The sequence below is a fragment of the Sander lucioperca genome, chromosome 3 (assembly GCF_008315115.2).
Source record: "Sander lucioperca isolate FBNREF2018 chromosome 3, SLUC_FBN_1.2, whole genome shotgun sequence".
NCBI classification, from domain to species: domain Eukaryota; kingdom Metazoa; phylum Chordata; class Actinopteri; order Perciformes; family Percidae; genus Sander; species Sander lucioperca.
Genome location: NC_050175.1, coordinates 21,492,185 through 21,511,378, shown reverse-complemented (window position 1 = coordinate 21,511,378; position 19,194 = coordinate 21,492,185). Strand labels below are relative to the sequence as shown.

The 19,194-nt window shown below is 41.2% G+C and overlaps 1 protein-coding gene across 2 annotated transcripts in view; it reads right to left on the bottom strand.

The window, feature by feature from the left end:
- Window positions 1-19,194, bottom strand: part of gpc5a (glypican 5a) — a 147,846-nt gene that overhangs the window by 101,907 nt on the left and 26,745 nt on the right. The window contains exons 3-6 of one of the 2 annotated variants that reach the window (XM_031324339.2): window positions 10,795-11,255; window positions 10,468-10,701; window positions 9,491-9,636; window positions 9,224-9,349 (exon numbers count right to left, since the gene is read on the bottom strand). In XM_031324339.2, the coding sequence (XP_031180199.1) occupies window positions 9,224-9,349; window positions 9,491-9,636; window positions 10,468-10,701; window positions 10,795-11,255 (967 nt within the window). The remainder of the gene's footprint in view (window positions 1-9,223; window positions 9,350-9,490; window positions 9,637-10,467; window positions 10,702-10,794; window positions 11,256-19,194) is intronic. The other variant, XM_031324338.2, reaches the window with a different exon arrangement.

Here is a 19,194-nt window from a genome sequence, read left to right as displayed (position 1 = left end):
TGGAACCGACATTGCAGAATTGAATGTTTGAAGAATATATGGAGGTTAACAGGCAGATTCACTGGTTGTAAGTTTTTGGTGAAGTAATAAATAATAAAAGCATTGAACAGCATAAAGGTTGTCTTCTAAAATTATCAGTATTACAAATGCAAGTTACCTACGCATTCAGAAGATTCTCCAGGCTAAAAGTGCATAAAGAAGAAACAAATTGCACAGGTAATGAATACTTAATGACTACCACATTTTTCACTTCGTGGCAGTACATGGGAAGCATGTTTAGTTAACAAATTAGTGGAAAATCAAAGAAACAGAAGGTACCACACGCATTATCAAAAGCCTGCAGCCCTGAGATAAACCAAGACAATGATACAAAGATGTTAGGGGTGCAAATCTTCACTGGTACGATTATCCTGTCAACGATTCTAATAGTTATTACATATTGCCACGCATGGTTTTCATCAACAAATTATGTATAATTATGTATGAACTCCCCTTTCTATTGGATCTGCTCTTTAAAAAAGACACTTCCTGAATGTAGTGGCGTCTGAACACAACAGACAAAAGGCAATAACAAAAAAAGCAACGACCAAAAAAATCAACAAGTAACCTCATTAGGCAATAATCGATTATGGTCTGTCACTGCATCGATGCAGAATCGTCCAGATCCGCAATGCATCGATGCAATGATTCACTTCAACGCCCCTAAAAGATATGAGTCTTTGTTTCCGGCCACCACAAATAAGTCTCTTCTGGAGCAGAACTCAACATGGATATGTTACACATGAAGCCATAAAGTTGATATGAAATAAGCAGAACTTGATAAGATGGCACAATTCATGTGCAGACATGCAGGAAAGTGTTAAATTCAACCATAGGCATTTTGTTCTGCCTTCACCCCGATATGATTGTCTCAATAACAGAGAGAATACTTGTCTACCAAATCTCCATGCACAAAACAAAAGAAGTATCAGGAGCTTTATTGTAGACGTCCATTACTAAAATTGCTCTATTAGTCTATTGTTTACTGGTCTGTAGTGCAGAACTATTCCTGCTAAGAACTGTGGGAAACAATATTGCAGTGTCCTTGTGATTAAATCACATTTTTGTCAGCACCTCCAATTCCTTAACAGTCTTTTATCACAAAACATGAGGGTTTTCTCACCAAAGACGTGCTACCTCCGCGCCCTCTTTATGAGCATTAATGTCACATTTTTTCCAACTCTTTGTTCCCCTTTTTTCAACAGCCTCTGATTTATATCTGAGGTAAAGAGGAAGAGTGCTCCGTGGGGACCGAGTGTGTGTGCTCGACAGAGGCAGGACAATATCACACACGTGGGTGAGGGGGTGCGCTCTGACAGCTCATCAGTGGACAATAAGGCCTTGGCTGTTAATGTCCTGCTACCTGGCATGCTGCAGGGTCACAATCTGCTCCAGATGCTAGAGGCAGGTGTCCAACTCGTGGTGGTGGAGGATGGAGGGGTGGGGGTGGCGGTGTGTTAGTGCGGATTCATGCTCAATAGGCAAAAGGGAAAGGATACACTAAAACATTAATGGAAATAGACATACACACCCATACATGCACCACCTGCAACCAGCCAATTCAGAATCTACTGTCTCTTCTGCACAGTGGTCTCACTGGCAGTTACTGCAGCAACATCAGGGATAATATCTGAGCACAAACAAATTAAATCTTGCTTTTCCAGAGAGCTAGATTGAAAATGTATCTGTGCAGAGCAATTTGAGAATGGGGGGAGGGGGGTGGCTAAAGCAGACACTCACACACACATCTATACACGCATAAAAGAGGGACTTATGAACTCAATTTAGTCAGCCAGACAGAGTTCTTGATTCTGTCACTTGGGATAATCGTCAGGATGTGGTACTCTGACCGAGCCCCTGCGTCTAAATCCAGGCAGGATATAAGGTCATGTTGGAGTGGAACTCTAGCCATGCAGCACCCAGACCTCAAGTGCTCCAGTGGTTTTGTGGTTATCTGCAGTAGCCAGCTGTCGCAATACAGAGCAGCTCTTCAAGAACGTCCCCTCTCCTCTGCCTCTCATCTTTCCCTCCTCTCTCTGTCTCTCAATCAAAACTTTCCAATCAGCCCAGCCATCTCTGTCGTCCTTTCTTTTGTCTCATTTGAAGATGTGTAACAATGTGAATTATGGTTTGTTGCGAGTTTTTAGGGTTTGCACCAAAAAGATTAAAATCAAAATGTTGGTAAAAACACAACAAATCTATGATGGTTGGTGTTAGGGAGTCCGAGTACTATGACAAGACACTAAATTACCCAGTTTGTTCCCAAGAAAAGAGGGGAAAACCGCTGTGATATGTGTATTCAACTTTATGAACTGTTAATAGCCTTTGAGGTACTGGGGATTCTATACCACATTCATTTCAAGTTGTTTTTTTCATGGGATGGAGGGAAACAACTTTAGTACTTTCTCGCATGAGAATGACTAAGAGGACAGCTATGCATAATATATTTGACAGCGCATGTTTAAAAGGTTATTCCTTTCCGTTCAAAATTAGGTCAGTTCATCACTGCAAACGAATGCAGGAAGAGACTTGATGTTCTGCAGTGTGTCGGTTTATCACGTAAATGTAGTTTCATGTCTGTCACTGTCAGGGACAACATGGATAAGTACACCAACTCCACAGCATACATCATCAAAACGGATGCAGAGAGAAGCAGTGGAGTGATCAGCAATCTGGCGTGTCACAGAGACCTTAAACGTTCAGTTGGGGTGTGTGTGTGTGTGTGTGTGTGTGTGTGTGTGTGTGTGTGTGTGTGTGTAACCCAAAGTGCAGAGCTCCACCTTCTGGTCAAAGAGACCTACGACAGCACTAAAGCAGGCCTGTCGCACAAGTGTTTGGATTTATGACTGCAATGACCACAGCCATTTTACTGAATAGGACGCCACAGCTTTGCCAGCAGGATTATTAATGGACGAAGAGTGGGCAATAAAATGTGCACTGAATAAAGATAACCAGCTGTGAATTTATGTTTATTTGAGGCAGTATATAGAGAGTTCTCTACTACTGTATATGCACATGTAGTATAAGTTTGACATAAAGTAATTATTCTTAACTCTTGTGTTTTGTTGAAAGTGGCTTTACTTCATTGTGTGGGGTCCTACATATCCCACTGCTGTATGTGTACAAATAATTATTTATTAAAAATTATTTTGATATTATTAAAACCTAATATATAGAAAGGTACTGAAGTAGTAACTCTTTCCTCTGCCACTAACGGGGTTTGCACATTCAACAAAGGTGACAAATTACAAAAAATACCATAAAGGCATTGTCATATCACTGAATAAGGAAATATTACATGTTTTCAAAGTTATATGGGCTATGTTTCAACAATTATATTGTTGATTAGAGTAGCAAAAGGTTGAAGAGTGAAGATATTTTTTATTGTTCAACACATGAAAACACCATGTGGGTTTTGCACTGAAGCTCAGACAACCCTCAAATGAGGAAGCATGTTCCCTGTGCAGCCTGGGATAACTTAAGCTCTTGATGCTTCTTCAGTGGATTCCTATTAGCAGAGCTTAAAAGCTGTCATTTCAGTTAAGCCAAGGCAAATCACCTGAGTTTCACGTCTAGCAGAGGGATGGAAGCGAAAATGAGACAAATGACTAAATAGACAAATTACAAAACAGTCGTATCAGGGAAAAGAAAAGAATGAAATAGATATGAACAAAGCAGCATAGACCTACATTTACAGAATCAACCCTTTCCTCTGCCGACTGGCCACACATTGAGGAGAGGCCTGCACTATGACTCCAGGGATCTTATTACCATGTGATTAACCTCCTCAGGATTAACCGGGCAGCAAAGAGACACAGGAAAGGTCAAAGGCCATTGCTCAGACAGCCGCTCCAGCATGAAGGGTTGCTGATTAAACAAAAGGCCACGCTCAAATCTGCACGCCTCACTTCAAGCATCTTTCCAATACATACTGTAGCATTCACCCCGCAGTACTGATCCCTCTCGTGTTAAATACCGCAAAAACAGCATGCAAGGTTAGTTGCCTTTTTATCGTAAATTCAAAAGAAACCATTGTTCTCAATTAGAAAAAGGCTCTTCGAAAATATAAACACACCACCAAACACCTGGTGTGTGTTGGCAGCCGTGAGACAGACTGCAGGTGGGGATGAATTAAAGAGCGATTCTACACCAGAGGAGGTAATCATGAATAACACATCACACTCTTGTGCACGTTCAAGCTGTAGCTTTTTAACACTGCTATAACTCCTGGTTGTTTTCTCTCATTGTCAGGGAGAAAAGGATATAATAAAATTCAATCCAAAATAAATGTGCTGCCTTGCACATGTTCACATATAAGTTTTAAGATCAGGTGTGAAACTAAATTAGAAAGTAAATGTGTGGCAACAGAGAAGGAATCAGGATCCCTGTAATCCCTCGACTAACGCAATTCTGTCTTTGTCAGTCTGTTACTCCAACAGGGAAACAAAGAAAAAACGGTAGCTCGTGTGTGTGTGTGTGTGTGTGTGTGTGTGTGTGTGTGTGTGTGTGTGTGTGTGCGAAACCATTACGATGGAGAAAGCTTGTGGGAATGTGTTAACCTTTCTGCCTAGACAGCTTCTCCAACCAAAGAAGATCACATCACTTCCAGAGTTTGAGGGATGTTTCAACATGTTATTTATTTTTTAATCTCTTGCTATCAAGTGACATAAATCACAACGTTTTAATCAGTCTTGCAGTGTGACAAACATAAGGGCATAACAATCCCCCCCAACCTTCAAACCAATTATTTTTTGTACTTTTTCAATACTAGTGACGATACAATATGTTTTGTAATCAATATTTTTATATTAACAAGGGATCACATGAGTACTTTTATGTCGCTTGTAGTGATGAATCCACAGTGAAATATCACCCATCTCTGCAGCTTCCCTTGGCTTTCCAGAGCTTTTTAGCATCTTAAATTAATTGTTTTTTTGGCCCCCAACTTTATTGATTTGGTTCACTCTCTCATTAGTGTTGATTTCAGCCGCAGCATGCAGCTGTTTTTAGCAGAAAGAGTTCTAAAAACAAGTTACTGTACACAACCAGCTCAGGACCAAATGGCAGACAGACACAGTTGGCGACTAGCTGATGAGCATAGTGAGTATTTAGCAGCTTAAGAGCCAGATATTTTCCTCGGGAGCTGGTAGAGACCAAAAACGGAGCTTAAAGAGCGTTAATATTGGCTTTATTATTATTATTTATTATTCATCACGTGGACCCAACCTCAACTCTAAATAAACCCTAATGTTCCTCCATATATGCTTATTATCTGCTGGATGTTTTAATAGGCAACTCTTTAGCTTAAAAAAGTGATAACTGTCATTTTTGTGTTTACGGCTTGTTTCCGCTGCCCCCCCAAGTTGCCCCAAAAATAAATTATTGTAGGTTTCATAAAAGACACCAAAGTTCTCCAATTTATATTTTTGTCTCAATAAAAGCTGCCATACAACAACTCTGCTAAGACTAAAATGCAGCTTTAAACTTTCATTACTCAACAGACACATTTCTGATGTTCCCAACTTTATGTCAACAGTATTGAGGTGTGATATTCAGCCGTTTGCTTTGCAGGTATTTCAAAATAAAAATCTGCTATTTTGCATCATTCACATTCTTGCTGTGAGCATAATAACACCCCTCCAGCTTCAGTTCAATGCAGAGACTTAGTGTGGGATTATTTCAGGTAAAATTAGCTGTCACAAAAGAAGACAAAACTGTTAATTAGCCATAACAGTAATCAGAAAATGTAATGTCCAATCTTTTTTTCCCCTTCCCAGTACGAGTGTGTAAGCGAGGGACAAACCAGAGAGAGACAAACAGAGAGAAAGAATGTCTTTACCAAATCTCCCTTGGAGCGAGACCCCATCATGTACATTCACACAGACATTGAGATGAAAGCAGCTTGTGTTCTTCCTCTATGGTCTTATCTGATTGTTCTTTATCTTTTTGTTTACAAGGGACCCAGATGAGGACGTGCATTAAATCTTCCTTCAATCTCAGGCGCCTGTGATGTTTTTTTGTGCTTGCCGTTTTTTTAATTAAATAGGATAAAGCTATGGTGCAACTCACTACTTTTTTAAAGTCAATAAAACAATCTACGCCGGCACACACAAGAACATGTTTTAAAAGGCACACACACACACACACACACACACACACACACACACACACACACACACACCCCAACTGAACGTTTAAGGTCTCTGAGGCCTCGATAAGCTTCTGTAAATCAGCTACCATGCGGCAGTGAGTTTTATTCCCCTCTCTCTCAGTAGATGTTGGGTTATGACCCGTAGGCAGGAGGTTATTTATTGCTTTTGTCTCAGTTTGGGTTGACTCCCAGCTACTCATCTATGGTTCTAGGCTAATAGAAAGCAGCACAGGGTTGTAGATCTGCTAAGTTGCAGGGACTCGGCTCAATAGTCTCCTCAGAGCCTCGTCTCCCCAGATTCTTAATGTCTCTTTCAATTCCTCAGCTTTCTTCCTCTACTTTCTTTTTTGGTAATGACCTAATCAAAATGAGAATCTGTGAGGGAACCTGAGGTGAACGATTCCCTATAAATAAGTGTTAGTGTGAATGAGGAAAAGAGAAAGGAGGGTTAGAGAGCTGAGAGAAGCCCACATGCCATAAACATTTCCCAGAGGCTGCTGGCAGAGATGATAGACAGCCTGCAGCCTGATGGTCTGCCTCTTTCTCCAGCACATAAGAAATCTGTCTATTCTCTGACAAGGCTGCCTCCTTTGTAATGGAAACTTGAGGTGTTATGTTGGAAAATAACAAAGGGAGAAAAGCATAAATTGTCACTGCCAGAATGAAACTTAACCTTGATACCATAGTAATGCAATTTTTGATGAGCAACACCCATCCACAGATTCTCCAAAATGTGTGTGAATCTCTCTGGTTGCTAAAAAGGCCATGAAAGACCTTCCTCCCCTGTTCCACCTTTCTTTTTTCTCACCTTCACACATTAGCTGTGAAACGGTCTCAACAAGGCTGTCATCTTTTACATTGGGCCGTCTAACCCAAACCGGCAACTCCAACCTCACCGTAGTTTGAAATATGGGTCCACTTGCCATTTCTACTGTGCTGACAGCAGCTGACAGTTAAGAGGAACAACCACAGACTGAGGATATATGAGGGGGTCCTTGAGTGATGACAGCACGGGTAAGATGGAGAACTGTGATGTAATGGAGACAAGGCCGCTGACTGATACTATGAAAGAGGCCAGTTTGTCTGCTCCAGTTCACAACCATTCATATCCAAGATCTATGTCTGTGAGCACTAACAGTTAAAGGTGAATTCTACATCCATGTCAGCTTGCGTGTGTGTGTGTGTGTGTGTGTGTGTGTGTGTGTGTGTGTGTGTGTGTGTGTGTGTGTGTGTGTGTCAGATCACGGTCAAACAGTGTACAAACGGTCTCATTCCAGGATCATACAGTGAGATGTCGCTGGAGCTGAAAACCTGTAACATCATGGAAAGTAAAGCCCTTGTCAGACACGGAATACGTATCATTGCTGGTTATCCATCTATTAGAGTGATGTTTTTTTAAAGATTATTTTTAGGGCTTTTAATTCCCTTTATCATAGCTTGAGAATGACAGGAAAGGTGGAGAAAGTGGGGATGACACGCAGAAAAGGGCTACGGGCCCCAGAAATTCTTAAAATTATATCCCCTCCCTATAACCTCATTGAAAAAACAAAAATCTATGAATATTCAAACATTGTTTATTTGAAAAGTTTAACTTCTGGACACTACTGGACCAGGATTGGCTTCCAGACTAGTTGTGATTTTATAAAATCATGCTCGCACGTACACCTCTTCTTAAACTCAGATGAGCACAGAGACAATTTCCCCTTCAGCAGAGGAATGTAAAAACAGCCTTATAATGTCAAACTCATACTTAATTCTTCAAGGACTGATTTCTGGTGGACTCTGCAAGTAATTTCATGAACTGCACACACAAAACAAAAGCTGGATCCTCTCTACTCTCCAACTTAGGTATAATTTGGGGTAAAAAAAAATGCATCTGCATGTTGTCACAGAGATATGACACCAGTGGCATTAGGGTTGGGTAACTTTCGCATCTGAACCAACATCAGTACCGATACCGGTACCTGAAATTTGGTTCCCGGTACCCAACGGTACTTTTTTCGGTACTTTTTTCGGTACTTTCCCTCTGTAATTACAAAAAAATTATTTCAGTTGTAAAAATAATTCCAAACCTATTACCCTATTTACTTAGAACATTATGTTATTTATTTAGAATATTTTACACTGACAGAAATTTAAAAAAAATAAAACCCATCCCTACAACCTATTAAATTGAATAATTCTTCTTTTTTTAGCCTGTTTTATTTTCATCATGAACGTTTTAAATTGCTCTTTGATGTTTAATGTAAAGCACTTTGAATTGCCTTGTTGCTGAAAGGTGCTGTAGAAATAAAGTTGCCTTGCCTTACAACCTCAGCCTGTCAGTCAGACCCCAGGGCATAAAAAACACTATTGTGCCTGCTTGTCTCACAGGAAGTGTAACGTCAACAGCACCATGACTGCTTTTGGCTCGCCATTAATATCATATCACAGTGAATGGTGTCTGCGTGAAGTTTTGAAAAACTGTAACCACACTTGAAACCGCTTTATCGGCATTGTCGTGACTCACTGTGACTTCAACAAAACTGCAGAGCCGACGTATTTGCTCCGTCCGCAGCTCTGCGCGCACGCGTGTGTGTGTCGACAGATAAGCTTACGCTTACGTGCTCTCAGGTACCGAAATTTGGCACGGTTTGATTTTACGTGAACCAATACTCTGTAATACCGACGTGATTCGGTCGGTACCGGTAAAAGTACAGGATTTGGTACCCAACCCTAAGTGGCACACTATAAAATTACCAGTGAAGAATATGGACACCATGTCAAACAGATGGGAGACAAATTAAAGAAAAAAAGATAACAAATGTAGATGCTTCCACACAAAGCATGAAGGGTCACTGAATGATTTGAAGAAAATTATGTGAATCATTTTTTAACTCAACCTAATTGACCTGTGGGAGATTTTGAACCAATGTGCTTTAAAAATAAGTTGTTCTGCAGGCATGTGGTGGCTCCTAATTATACAAAGACACGTGATGTTTTTGTTGTTTCATTTGTCACACATCTGTATTACTGACTTCTTTAAAAACAAACCTTTTTACGATGTAGGTTCCATTCCAGCAGGACAGCCCGTCACCAGAGGCCAGCTCACTCACACACAGCTGATCCGCCAGGCCGCCGTAGAGCGTACGGTAGAGACGTAGACTGTTCAGAAAATCCCTGGAAAAGCAGCCACAAGCGGGCACACAGATAATTAACTTGTTTAACAAAGTGTTTTACATATTCATTTTAGAATAAATGAACTAAAATCTGAAAATGACTTCTTTCAATGCACACATCTGGCACCTTTCACCCACTTACCTCCTCCTGACAGCGAGCGAGTCCCCCGACACTCTGACAAGAGTATTATGAGGGTTGGATTCTCTGCTGTTTCTGCTGTTGCTGCTGTGCTGGATGCGGACTGACTGCGCAGGCTTCCTGCTTGGTGGGCCACACAGTTTGTGCACCTATTTCCCAATGAGACAGGCACAGATTTAAGTCTAAACACTAAGGGAGAAACATGCATTTTAAGGCTTGGCAAATTGTACCGGTGCATGACAAATACCGGTAATAATAATAATATTTTAGATGCTTGGGTGACAGCTGTTTATACTAAGGCCATTAGTGCAGCCAAGCCTATCATCTCCAATTTCTGTATGTGCTGCATGTGCAGTCTATCAAGCAGCAGACACACTAGACAACCACTAGATGGAGCTGTGGCGTCTCCATCACCATCAGAACAGGAAAGAAAGTGTAGTTCAGGAACAAACATCCTGTGGCATTTATTTGACAAATAACACAAATGTAGACAGAAAGTTACATGTTAATACTTTATGGTTGGACTTTTATAGATGATGTGTTTTATGGATAAAGGCTTCTTAGTTTGGGTAAATGAGTGTAAGGCCTGCATCCTTCTCTGTCTGGCAGTCTAACTACAAAATGTCTGATTGCCTTGGAGCTGCCCACATGGATGTGTTTCTGGATAGTTTTGGCCCGCTCTGGTCCGACTAACCTGTTGTGTGCGATGTGTGCAATTTCAAGCAATTTATTGTTGGTCTCAGAATCAGAATCTGGTTTACCACCAAGTAGGTTTTCACATACAAGAAATTTGCTCCACTACATACCTATCTGGAGCTGGCAGCTCAAAATCTCTCCATGACTGATTTAAATGCTTCATCCTTTACCTATTATTCTCTCATTTGGTGATGGTACTGGTTTTCATCTCTGACAGAGCCCCAGTACAGTTTCAAGTCTACCATTCTAAACAATACTAAATCTCTCCTCAAAGATGACCTGACCTGTGCTGAGAGGCGGGGGCCATTTTTCTGAGCATGTCCGACAGCATCATGAAGCAACGTGTGAACTCCCAGAAGCACTTGCTCCAAATCCTGAGGTCCGTGCATCCGTGCTGACAGGCCCTCCAGCGAGCGAACAAACTCCCTCCAGTGGGTGTCGATCTCCGCCATGCTTGCCAAGCAGCCTCGCATCACGTTGAGGCAGTAACCCATGCAGGGTTTGGACTGGGTTAAGCCCTGTGGAGCAAATTATTTCGGGATCAGTGATGCTGTAAAAGACTTTCATTAATTCCGATCGATAAAATTCACTTCAGAGACATGCATCCATACCTGGCAGTGAGGACAGTAGTGCATCTTAAGCAGGGCCCGTCTGCACTCGCGGCTCAGCTGTAAGTGGTCTGTGGTATTGATGACCTCAATGCCGAGGTGCAGTGCCTGAAGGAGAAGCTTCCCGGAGACCCCAGAGCGAGCAATCTGATCAGCCAGGAGGCTGGGCGCCCCACCAAACGGTCTTACATCCCGGCTGGACGACCTTACACACTCAGCATAGCCTGGTGACAGGTCGCTGAGGCCTGGGTTCATGAGGTGATTGTAGACCAGCGGGAAGAGAGCGTCAAAGAATCGCTGCACTAAGTCATCAATGTTGAGCTCAGACCCCAGCAGGAAGAGACTAATATCTGTAAAGAGTTCCCGCACAGGGCCCACGGCCTGATCAGCCATGTTGCGGTAAGACTCCTGGAAGACGGCATTTGTGTGATTCTCTGCCTGCCTCATCAGGACCTCAAAGGCTTCTGTAGGAAGACAGCAGGGGAGAGAGAGAGAGAAAGAAAAAAGATTACAGAGGGACTGCAAATCATTTCAACACATTATCTTTATGAGCTTTATATATTGAGAGGTGCAAAGAGAAATGAAAGCCTAAATATCCTCTAACTGTTAACACTAAAGGCTGAGACAACTGTGCTGTAATATGAATAGGGCTGAATACAACACAGTGCGCCTTATACAGTATAGCTTCTACTTCTATTAACCCAGAATGAAGAAAAGAGGAGTCTTCAGGGGTCCCAGCAGGAGCTGAAGCTCCCTGCGTCTTCCCACAGAGGGGGTAGAGTACGTGTAGGGAAGCGATTTGTTCTCTAATCAAAAGCTGAGCTGACAAAGAAAAAAGGAAAAGAAAGTAGCTACAACACATCAGTGTGGAAGCTGCTGCTATATAATATGAACAGAGCTACAGTATAAGTATAGTGTTTTAATAAACCAACTACTTCTACCAAACCAGTATGAGGAGAGAAAGGGCTCCTGGTGTCATGTAGTGAGAACAAGAACAAGTGGTCAAAAGAGAGAGGAGAAGAAACATGGAGGTTAAGAGAGACGGAGGGATGGAGAAAAGGAATTTTACAAATTAATTCCTCAGAGAATAACAAATTATAATAATGTCCATATAATTTGCATACAGCACACAGTACAAGGCATCATGCCTGTCATTATACAAGCACGCACACACACACACAAACCAACTCCATGCTTTACAAGGATACGATGCTTGAACCTAAAAACATGTATTCGCTATCCTCAGCACATGATTTTCCACCCACACATTTTATTATCACCATGAAATTAAATGTCAAGCAAATTCTTCTAAGCTGCATGTGACACAAAAGTCTGTCCACTCCTGATAAAACTTGTGTCTGAAGGATACAAATATTCAGGCCGCTGCTTCAGGAGTGAAAAGCATTTCATGCTGTGGCTCTGCCACGGCAGTGTAACCCAGCGCTGTAAGTAGTATCTGCACTGTTTCTGTGCGTGTATGTGTTTTCAAGAGTTGTTTGGGGAACCTCACTGTGTGGAACTGTTTGTGATCATTTAAATAGTAGAATTGACATGGAGGAGTAACCTCAGCAAAACAGAAAATGTTACCAGATACCAAATACCAAATACCAGAGCAACAAGCTCGCCTTTAATCCTTTTGTCTCTCTTTTTTCAGTTTTTGTCTCAGCTAATACCTGAGCCATGGCCATTCTCACATCATGTGCTTGTCATGAGTTGTGAGGCAATGGTCAGGGTGAAGGCCTGAAGCTGCCTAGGGGACTAAGAGACTGGGGGGGGTATCAGTGCGATGAGGGCTTAGACGGTCGAGTGAGGTACCATATGCAACGGAATGGAAAGATTGACCGAAAGCCCCCTGGGGAGGGGGAACAGAGCGGGGTCTGGCATGTCTTAGGCAGGCAGCATTAAACACCGAGGCACCAGGAAGTCCAATCTGATCGCAGGTCTAAATAGATTTTTCTATATTTTAGATTTACAGATATACACATAGCAACACACAGATATAGACTGTACACAAAATCTCCATGTGTTCAATCAGACAAGGTGATGTGTGATTGGCTACCAACTAGCTTGCTGGTCAGTTAGTGTAATCACTGTGGGGCATCAGTAAAAATGCTCGAGAAATATATTTGTCCTGAGTGAGTTTAATTGCCACTTCACGCATTGCGCACCATTTACACTTTCAGACAGGAAGTATTTGCCGTTTGTGTGTGGTTCTGTAACCATAGAAAATAAAGAATGTATATACACACACACACACAGGATATGCTGTATTCCTTAATATTCTTACGCAGTGCTGGCAAGTAACATGGTTAACAATATCAGAGGTAATCATATAACATTCAATATGGCTTATGTTTTTATGTGCCTGTACAGAACACATGGCTTTACTGGCAGCGCCATCTCGGCTTGTACACCATGAATACATTCATCATCTTAGCTCACAGCCTATGATGAGTCTGAGATATTTGAAGCTGTTAACCTCTTCCACTGTCTTGCTGTGGATGGAGGTGGGGTTCAGTCCAGTGTGGTGTTTGATGTGCTAATGATCAGCTCTCTTGTCTTGTCCACGTTTAGCTGTACCCATAGGTAGCTGTCAGGGCACCATTGTGTGAAATGAGAGGCCTTCTGTGATCTCGCACGGACGTGACAGGTCTAACAAGATCAGAGACTCAAGATGAGAAAAGAAGCTGTACCTCCTACACAGCCAGCACTCTGGTCAGAGACCAGCACGAAAAACAGAGCGAGAATGTGTAAAGAATGAATAAAAGACGAGTGGCAGCTGTAAACGTGCAGTGTAGATGCTGTGACTGTGTGAATTAAATAGATAGAAGACAGGTGAGCAGACGAGCAGAAAAACAGAGAGAGAAAGAAATGTGTGCTTGCGGAGTACAGTTAAAGATTATTACAGCCCTCGGGTGTATGAAGCAGACCAGGCAGAGTTATGAAGGGTCCCACAGGGATTACAGCACGTGCTTCAAGAGGGGTTTACCACATAAGACTGTGGAGTTAATGAATGCCACCTGTCAAACCACATAACGAAAATCTGCGTAGTAAACAAATGTCACCGTTTCATCGGTTTCTTTTTGTGCTTCCTAGAATTTAAATCTTGTCATCAAGTCACTTACCGATTTCCCTTTAAAATAACTTAAAAAGGCATGGATAATAAGCTGATCAGTAATACTGCTGTCTAAACAAGTCTGCTGCGTTAAAGGAACACCCACGCAGAAGTTGCTTGCTGTCCAGGCAATGTTAAGGACATTATTTTTTACCAAAGGGAGACTGTGAAGCAGCGTCTCTCACTTGGAGGCCTAGACCAGCGGCCAGGCTTCTGGGCAAGCCTGAGGACAGAGATAACAGGAGCAGAGGAAAAGATGAAAAAGAGAAAGAATCAAGTAGTCAGAGTGAGAAGAATATTTTAACTTTTTCAGACACAAGTATTCAAACCTATCTCCTATCTCTGTTCACATTTGGAAATATGCCAAATATGCCATATTAACAAATGACTGTGTAATGTGAAACATGTCGCTCAAAGTGATAAACCCACAGCGAATTATCACTTGACTGTTTTCAAAGCATTTTAGTGTTTTTTAGCTCATTGTTTTGGTTTTAAAGCCTGCAACTTTAATATTTTGGTTCACCGCTCTCATAAACCTTGTTTTCAGGAGCGGCAGGCAGCTGTTTTAATCTAAGCAGCTAAAGAGCCAGATATTTCTCTTACAAGTTAGTAGAGACCAAAACACACACTAACATGACTCAAAATAAATGCTAAAAGTTCCCCATATCAACTTTATTCTCTCAACTTGTTTCTCCCGCCACTAAACAACTGCAATGCTGTGTCTGTGTGTGTGTGTGTGTGTGTGTGTGTGTGTGTGTGTGTGTGTGTTATAAACAGACCTAATGAGGATGCCTGTTTTGTTCTGTGTGTGTTCTGAGTGTCAATGACCCGGCTGATAAGAAGAGGGCAGACATGTTTGCATTATTGGCAGCGGGAGGAACACCAAGAAAGAGGCTGAGCCAGCATGATAGAAAACTCTTGTACTGTGGAGTGACTTCTTACAGTGTTGCTGAGGGTCTGTTCTGCTTAAGTTAACTAGCAGCTGGACACATGGTGGGCATGCTTAATGTGAGGTGAAGAGTTGGTGTGTGTGTGTGTGTGTGTGTGTGTGTGTGTGTGTGTGTGTGTGTGTGTGTGTGTTTGTGTTTTCATTGAACATAAAGACAGGACAAACAGAGAACAGGTAACATGTTAGACAAAATAGTCTTCATTATTATTATTATTCTAAGTTAAAACCTAATAAACAAGTATATGCAATTTGACACAAAACAACGGGGGGAAATGAAATGTATACAAAGACAGGTTACACAGAGTTTCCAGGGATGAGATAAGAGACTGATTGTTGAAAGATTCTGTTAATGGTTACAATATTGATTCAGAAGATTTAAATACCTGTGTGAATGTTTGAATTGTAAAAAACGGAGGAGTATTTCTAATATGATATGGGCCTTTAGCATATAAACAGAAAAAAAGGATCTTAAACAATTAACATGCATGTAGGATTCAGTTTCAGCATATGTCATTTTGATCTTATGAACATTTAACTGGTTTGAATGGTATAAATTACGATGAATGTTGAAGATATTAAAAGAAAAGAATGTGCAACTTTCCATCCATCATTTAGACTCACTGTAAGAAGCCATTAAAACATGCCACTCATCAACCTACATGGGTTTCTCCCTCGCCTGCTGGCAGGGCAAACAAATTCTGATATATGAACAATTAATGTTTGAAAGCTCGGGTATCACTGGCTATCACCCAGATATATTCGCTATTATATCAATCACAAAGCCCCTTCAGTTAAATTCCTCTGTAGCGGAGCTTTTCTCCATGTCTAAAGAGCTTTTAAATTTGATCCCATTTTCTTCCTTTCTCCCATAATTGCTGCACTTCTCATTTCCTTTAATGTAGGATGATCTGGTTAACTGTGACAGGGGTAGCTAACTAAGTGATGAGTTACACCTAGGGTCAGGGCTTCTGGCAGTTGGCCTCTCTCTCTCTCTCTCTCTCTCTCTCTCTCTCTCTCTCTCTCTCTCTCTCTCTCTCTCTCTCTCTCTCTCTCTCTCTCCTCTCTCTCTCTCTCTCTCTCTCTCTCTCTCTCTCTCTCTCTCTCTCTCTCTCTCTCTCTCTCTCTCTCTCTCTCTCTCTCTCTCTCTCTCTCTCTCTCTCTCTCTCTCTCTCTCTCTCTCTCTCTCTCTCTCTCTCTCTCTCAATTGGGAGGTAACAGTGATATTTTGACAAAGAGTAGATCAGATCTCAGATGCAGATATAAGAATATTATATGATCATGGAAACTATAATACACAGTCAAAAGTAAGAACAGAGTGTTGCTTCCACCACCAGAGGGAGACATTTTTCATTTTAATGTGCATATGTAGGACATTAGATCAGTGTGATGTTAAGAAAACAGTGCAGCAACTGACTAAACATGTGTTGCATGCTCCCTCCAACTACTGCCCACTGTCTCTAAACACAACCACAGACAGATATAACAGATTTTTATTTTATACTTTGGTGAAACCTTGAGGTACAGTGAAAGCATATTAAAAAACATATAAAATGTTAAAAACAGCCCCAAAATGTCAGATGTGTACACATTCCCATGTAACCACATCACTTGATTAGATTTAAATAGTACTAAGGATGTTTATCATTGACGGAAATTATCAAATGAAGAAACTGTTAGCCCCCCTGATTTGTTCTTGGAGTCAACAACAAAACGCCAACAAATAAAAAAAAATGTCACTCTAACTGTGATGCATTCAAACTGTTATTTGATATCAAGGTCAAGATAGAGGTATTCTGATATCATGGCTTAGTGTGTGTGTGTGTGTGTGTGTGTGTGTGTGTGTGTGTGTGTATATGTGTGTGTGTGTGTGTGTGTGTGTGTGTGTGTGTGTGTGTGTGTGTGTGTGTGTGTGTGTGTGTGTGTGTGTGTGTGTGTGTGTGTGTAGATAGACACGTCATCGAGAAAAGGATCAGTCAGCTAGATGAGAAATAATATGAGCCTTAATAGTTGATGATTCTTTTAATACAGACAAAAGAACAAAAGCTTGTACACACACACACACACACACACACACACACACACACACAGCATTGCAGTTGTTTAGTGGCGGGAGAAACAAGTTGAGAGAATAAAGTTGATATGGGGAACTTTTAGCAGAAGAATTGTTGATACATTAAATGCCCTACAACGCATTGCATCCCTACATGTACGCCGCAATGTGTGTAAACCAATATCAATATCAGCTCCTTCGTTTGAAGCTTTCCGTGTTTCCAGGTTTCGAGCACCCAAATGCCACCAGCCGACCTCAGCTGAGCTGTTGAGCAATGCAAAGATGGCTTTTATTAATGTGATTCATCCTCTGTGAATGGATGCGACCACAACAGAGAAGCCCAGTGACATCTGATAGGCTGCAGAAAAGGCCATTCTCCATCTAGAGAGGATGAGTCAGTGGCTCTGTGGGTTCAGCTCATCCCAGAGCAAAAGACACACAATGAAAGTCAATGACTTACTGGGTGGCACAGTCAGTACAGTCAACAGAAAACTATGTCTTCATTGTGGCATATTGGAGGATGAAAGAAGCACCCGCACACTTTGTAGTTCCAGGATGGAAATTGATGACAATATTTGCTGCACAAATGTTTTTGGTGGCTAAAAAAATAGACACTGATAGTTGTAAAACTAAAAGAACCGACTATCCAATTGTCTTCCTACACAGTGCATAGCAACTCACTTTATTTCACAAGTCCGAAATTTTCCTTAAGATAATGATAAGAAAGAAAGATGCTACTTTCCAAAGATGTTTCCCAAAATAATTAATTGTAATTTGGTACTAACTATGAAGTTAAACAGCAATTTCATTTCAATAAAAGAACAGCTCCCAAGAACTTTTTTTTATTTCAATCATAATTTATTATACACTTATTATTTCATTTATTTTTCCCTTCATATTCATGTAGTTGAATTGTGCGTTTGTCTGTGGACATATTTTCGCGTTTGCATGTTCAGCAGAGCGACTGTGCACTGACAAAAAGACTCTCTAGATTATGCTTGCAATTAATTATAAGTGTACGAATTGAACACTGTCTCGATTTTCCCTAAAATGTCTACCAAATTATATAATTCTAGTTTCTAGGAAACTTCTTGAAAACAACTAGGTGTAAATCAGAAATTACAGACATGTAAAATAAAGTGTTATCACATGCGATTCTACCTGATTATGTCCATGAGGCTTCTTTGACTGCAATTTTGTTTGGCCTAACATCAAAGAATTTACTTTCGTTTTGCCTCAATATAAATCATCATTCCTGAAAATGTGTGCAAAGTTGCTTTAGATTTACCTGGTAATAAATGAGGTCTATTTTAATACAAGACATGCCTTCCTCTCAGGCTGTAAACTGGTCTGACTGAGTTATTCCAACAAACTAACAGACTCTTAAGCTGCTGGATATAGAATGTAAAAAAAAACCTGACTGTAATCTTTGCAAGAAGCAGAAGTACATGTTTACAAGGTTAAAGCACTTATTCACTAAAATACACTGAATGCAGCACTGTCAGGGTGTTGATAAGAGTTTTAAATAATCTTATTTTGGTTTTTTAGGCATGACAAATTTTCACACAAGCAAGCATGTTAAGTTTGTGATGAAGAGGAAACAGCGCCGTTATCACGCAACGCAAGACAGCTTTCCAGGTAGGAGCTGAGGAAGTGCCCGACAACAACACCTGGCTACATCTAGCTGCTCAGAAAGCAATGAAATGACTGTATGAAAAGTCAGAAGAAAGACTGGAAAACATAAGGCAAATTAATCAGACTTTGCATCTTCGTACACACAAACAAACACACACTGTCTCGATTCAGCAGGAGATTGAGGTGAAGCACAAAGTGTTATTCAGTGTGCGTCAATGAGCTCAGTGTACCTGCTATGATCTACAAACAAACCGCCGAGTGAAACTGGGCCTTTTATGCATGTCTGTATTTGTGTGTGTGTTGGGACATGTGCAAGCATGTTTGCAGGAGGTAGGGGAGAAATACATAAAGAGGGAAAGACCGTACCAAACTGTCCCAAAATATTTTGACCCTCTACCTCCTTTTAAACTGGGCAACAACAGCACCACAAATACCAACCGACTGACCACTCTGACCTGCAGATGGCAGAGAAAAAAGTTCCTGAGAAAAGTTAAAAAGCGCTGGGATGTTGTCTTTTTCCTTCCATCCTCAGTTTCAATAAAGGGGGCATTGTTTTAAAACCGAAAACAGTCGCCCGCTCAGAGGTGTTACAGAAGTGTGCTCTGGCTCAGGGTCTGTCAGAGAAGGATGGGGAGGGAAGAGAAGAAAGGAGAG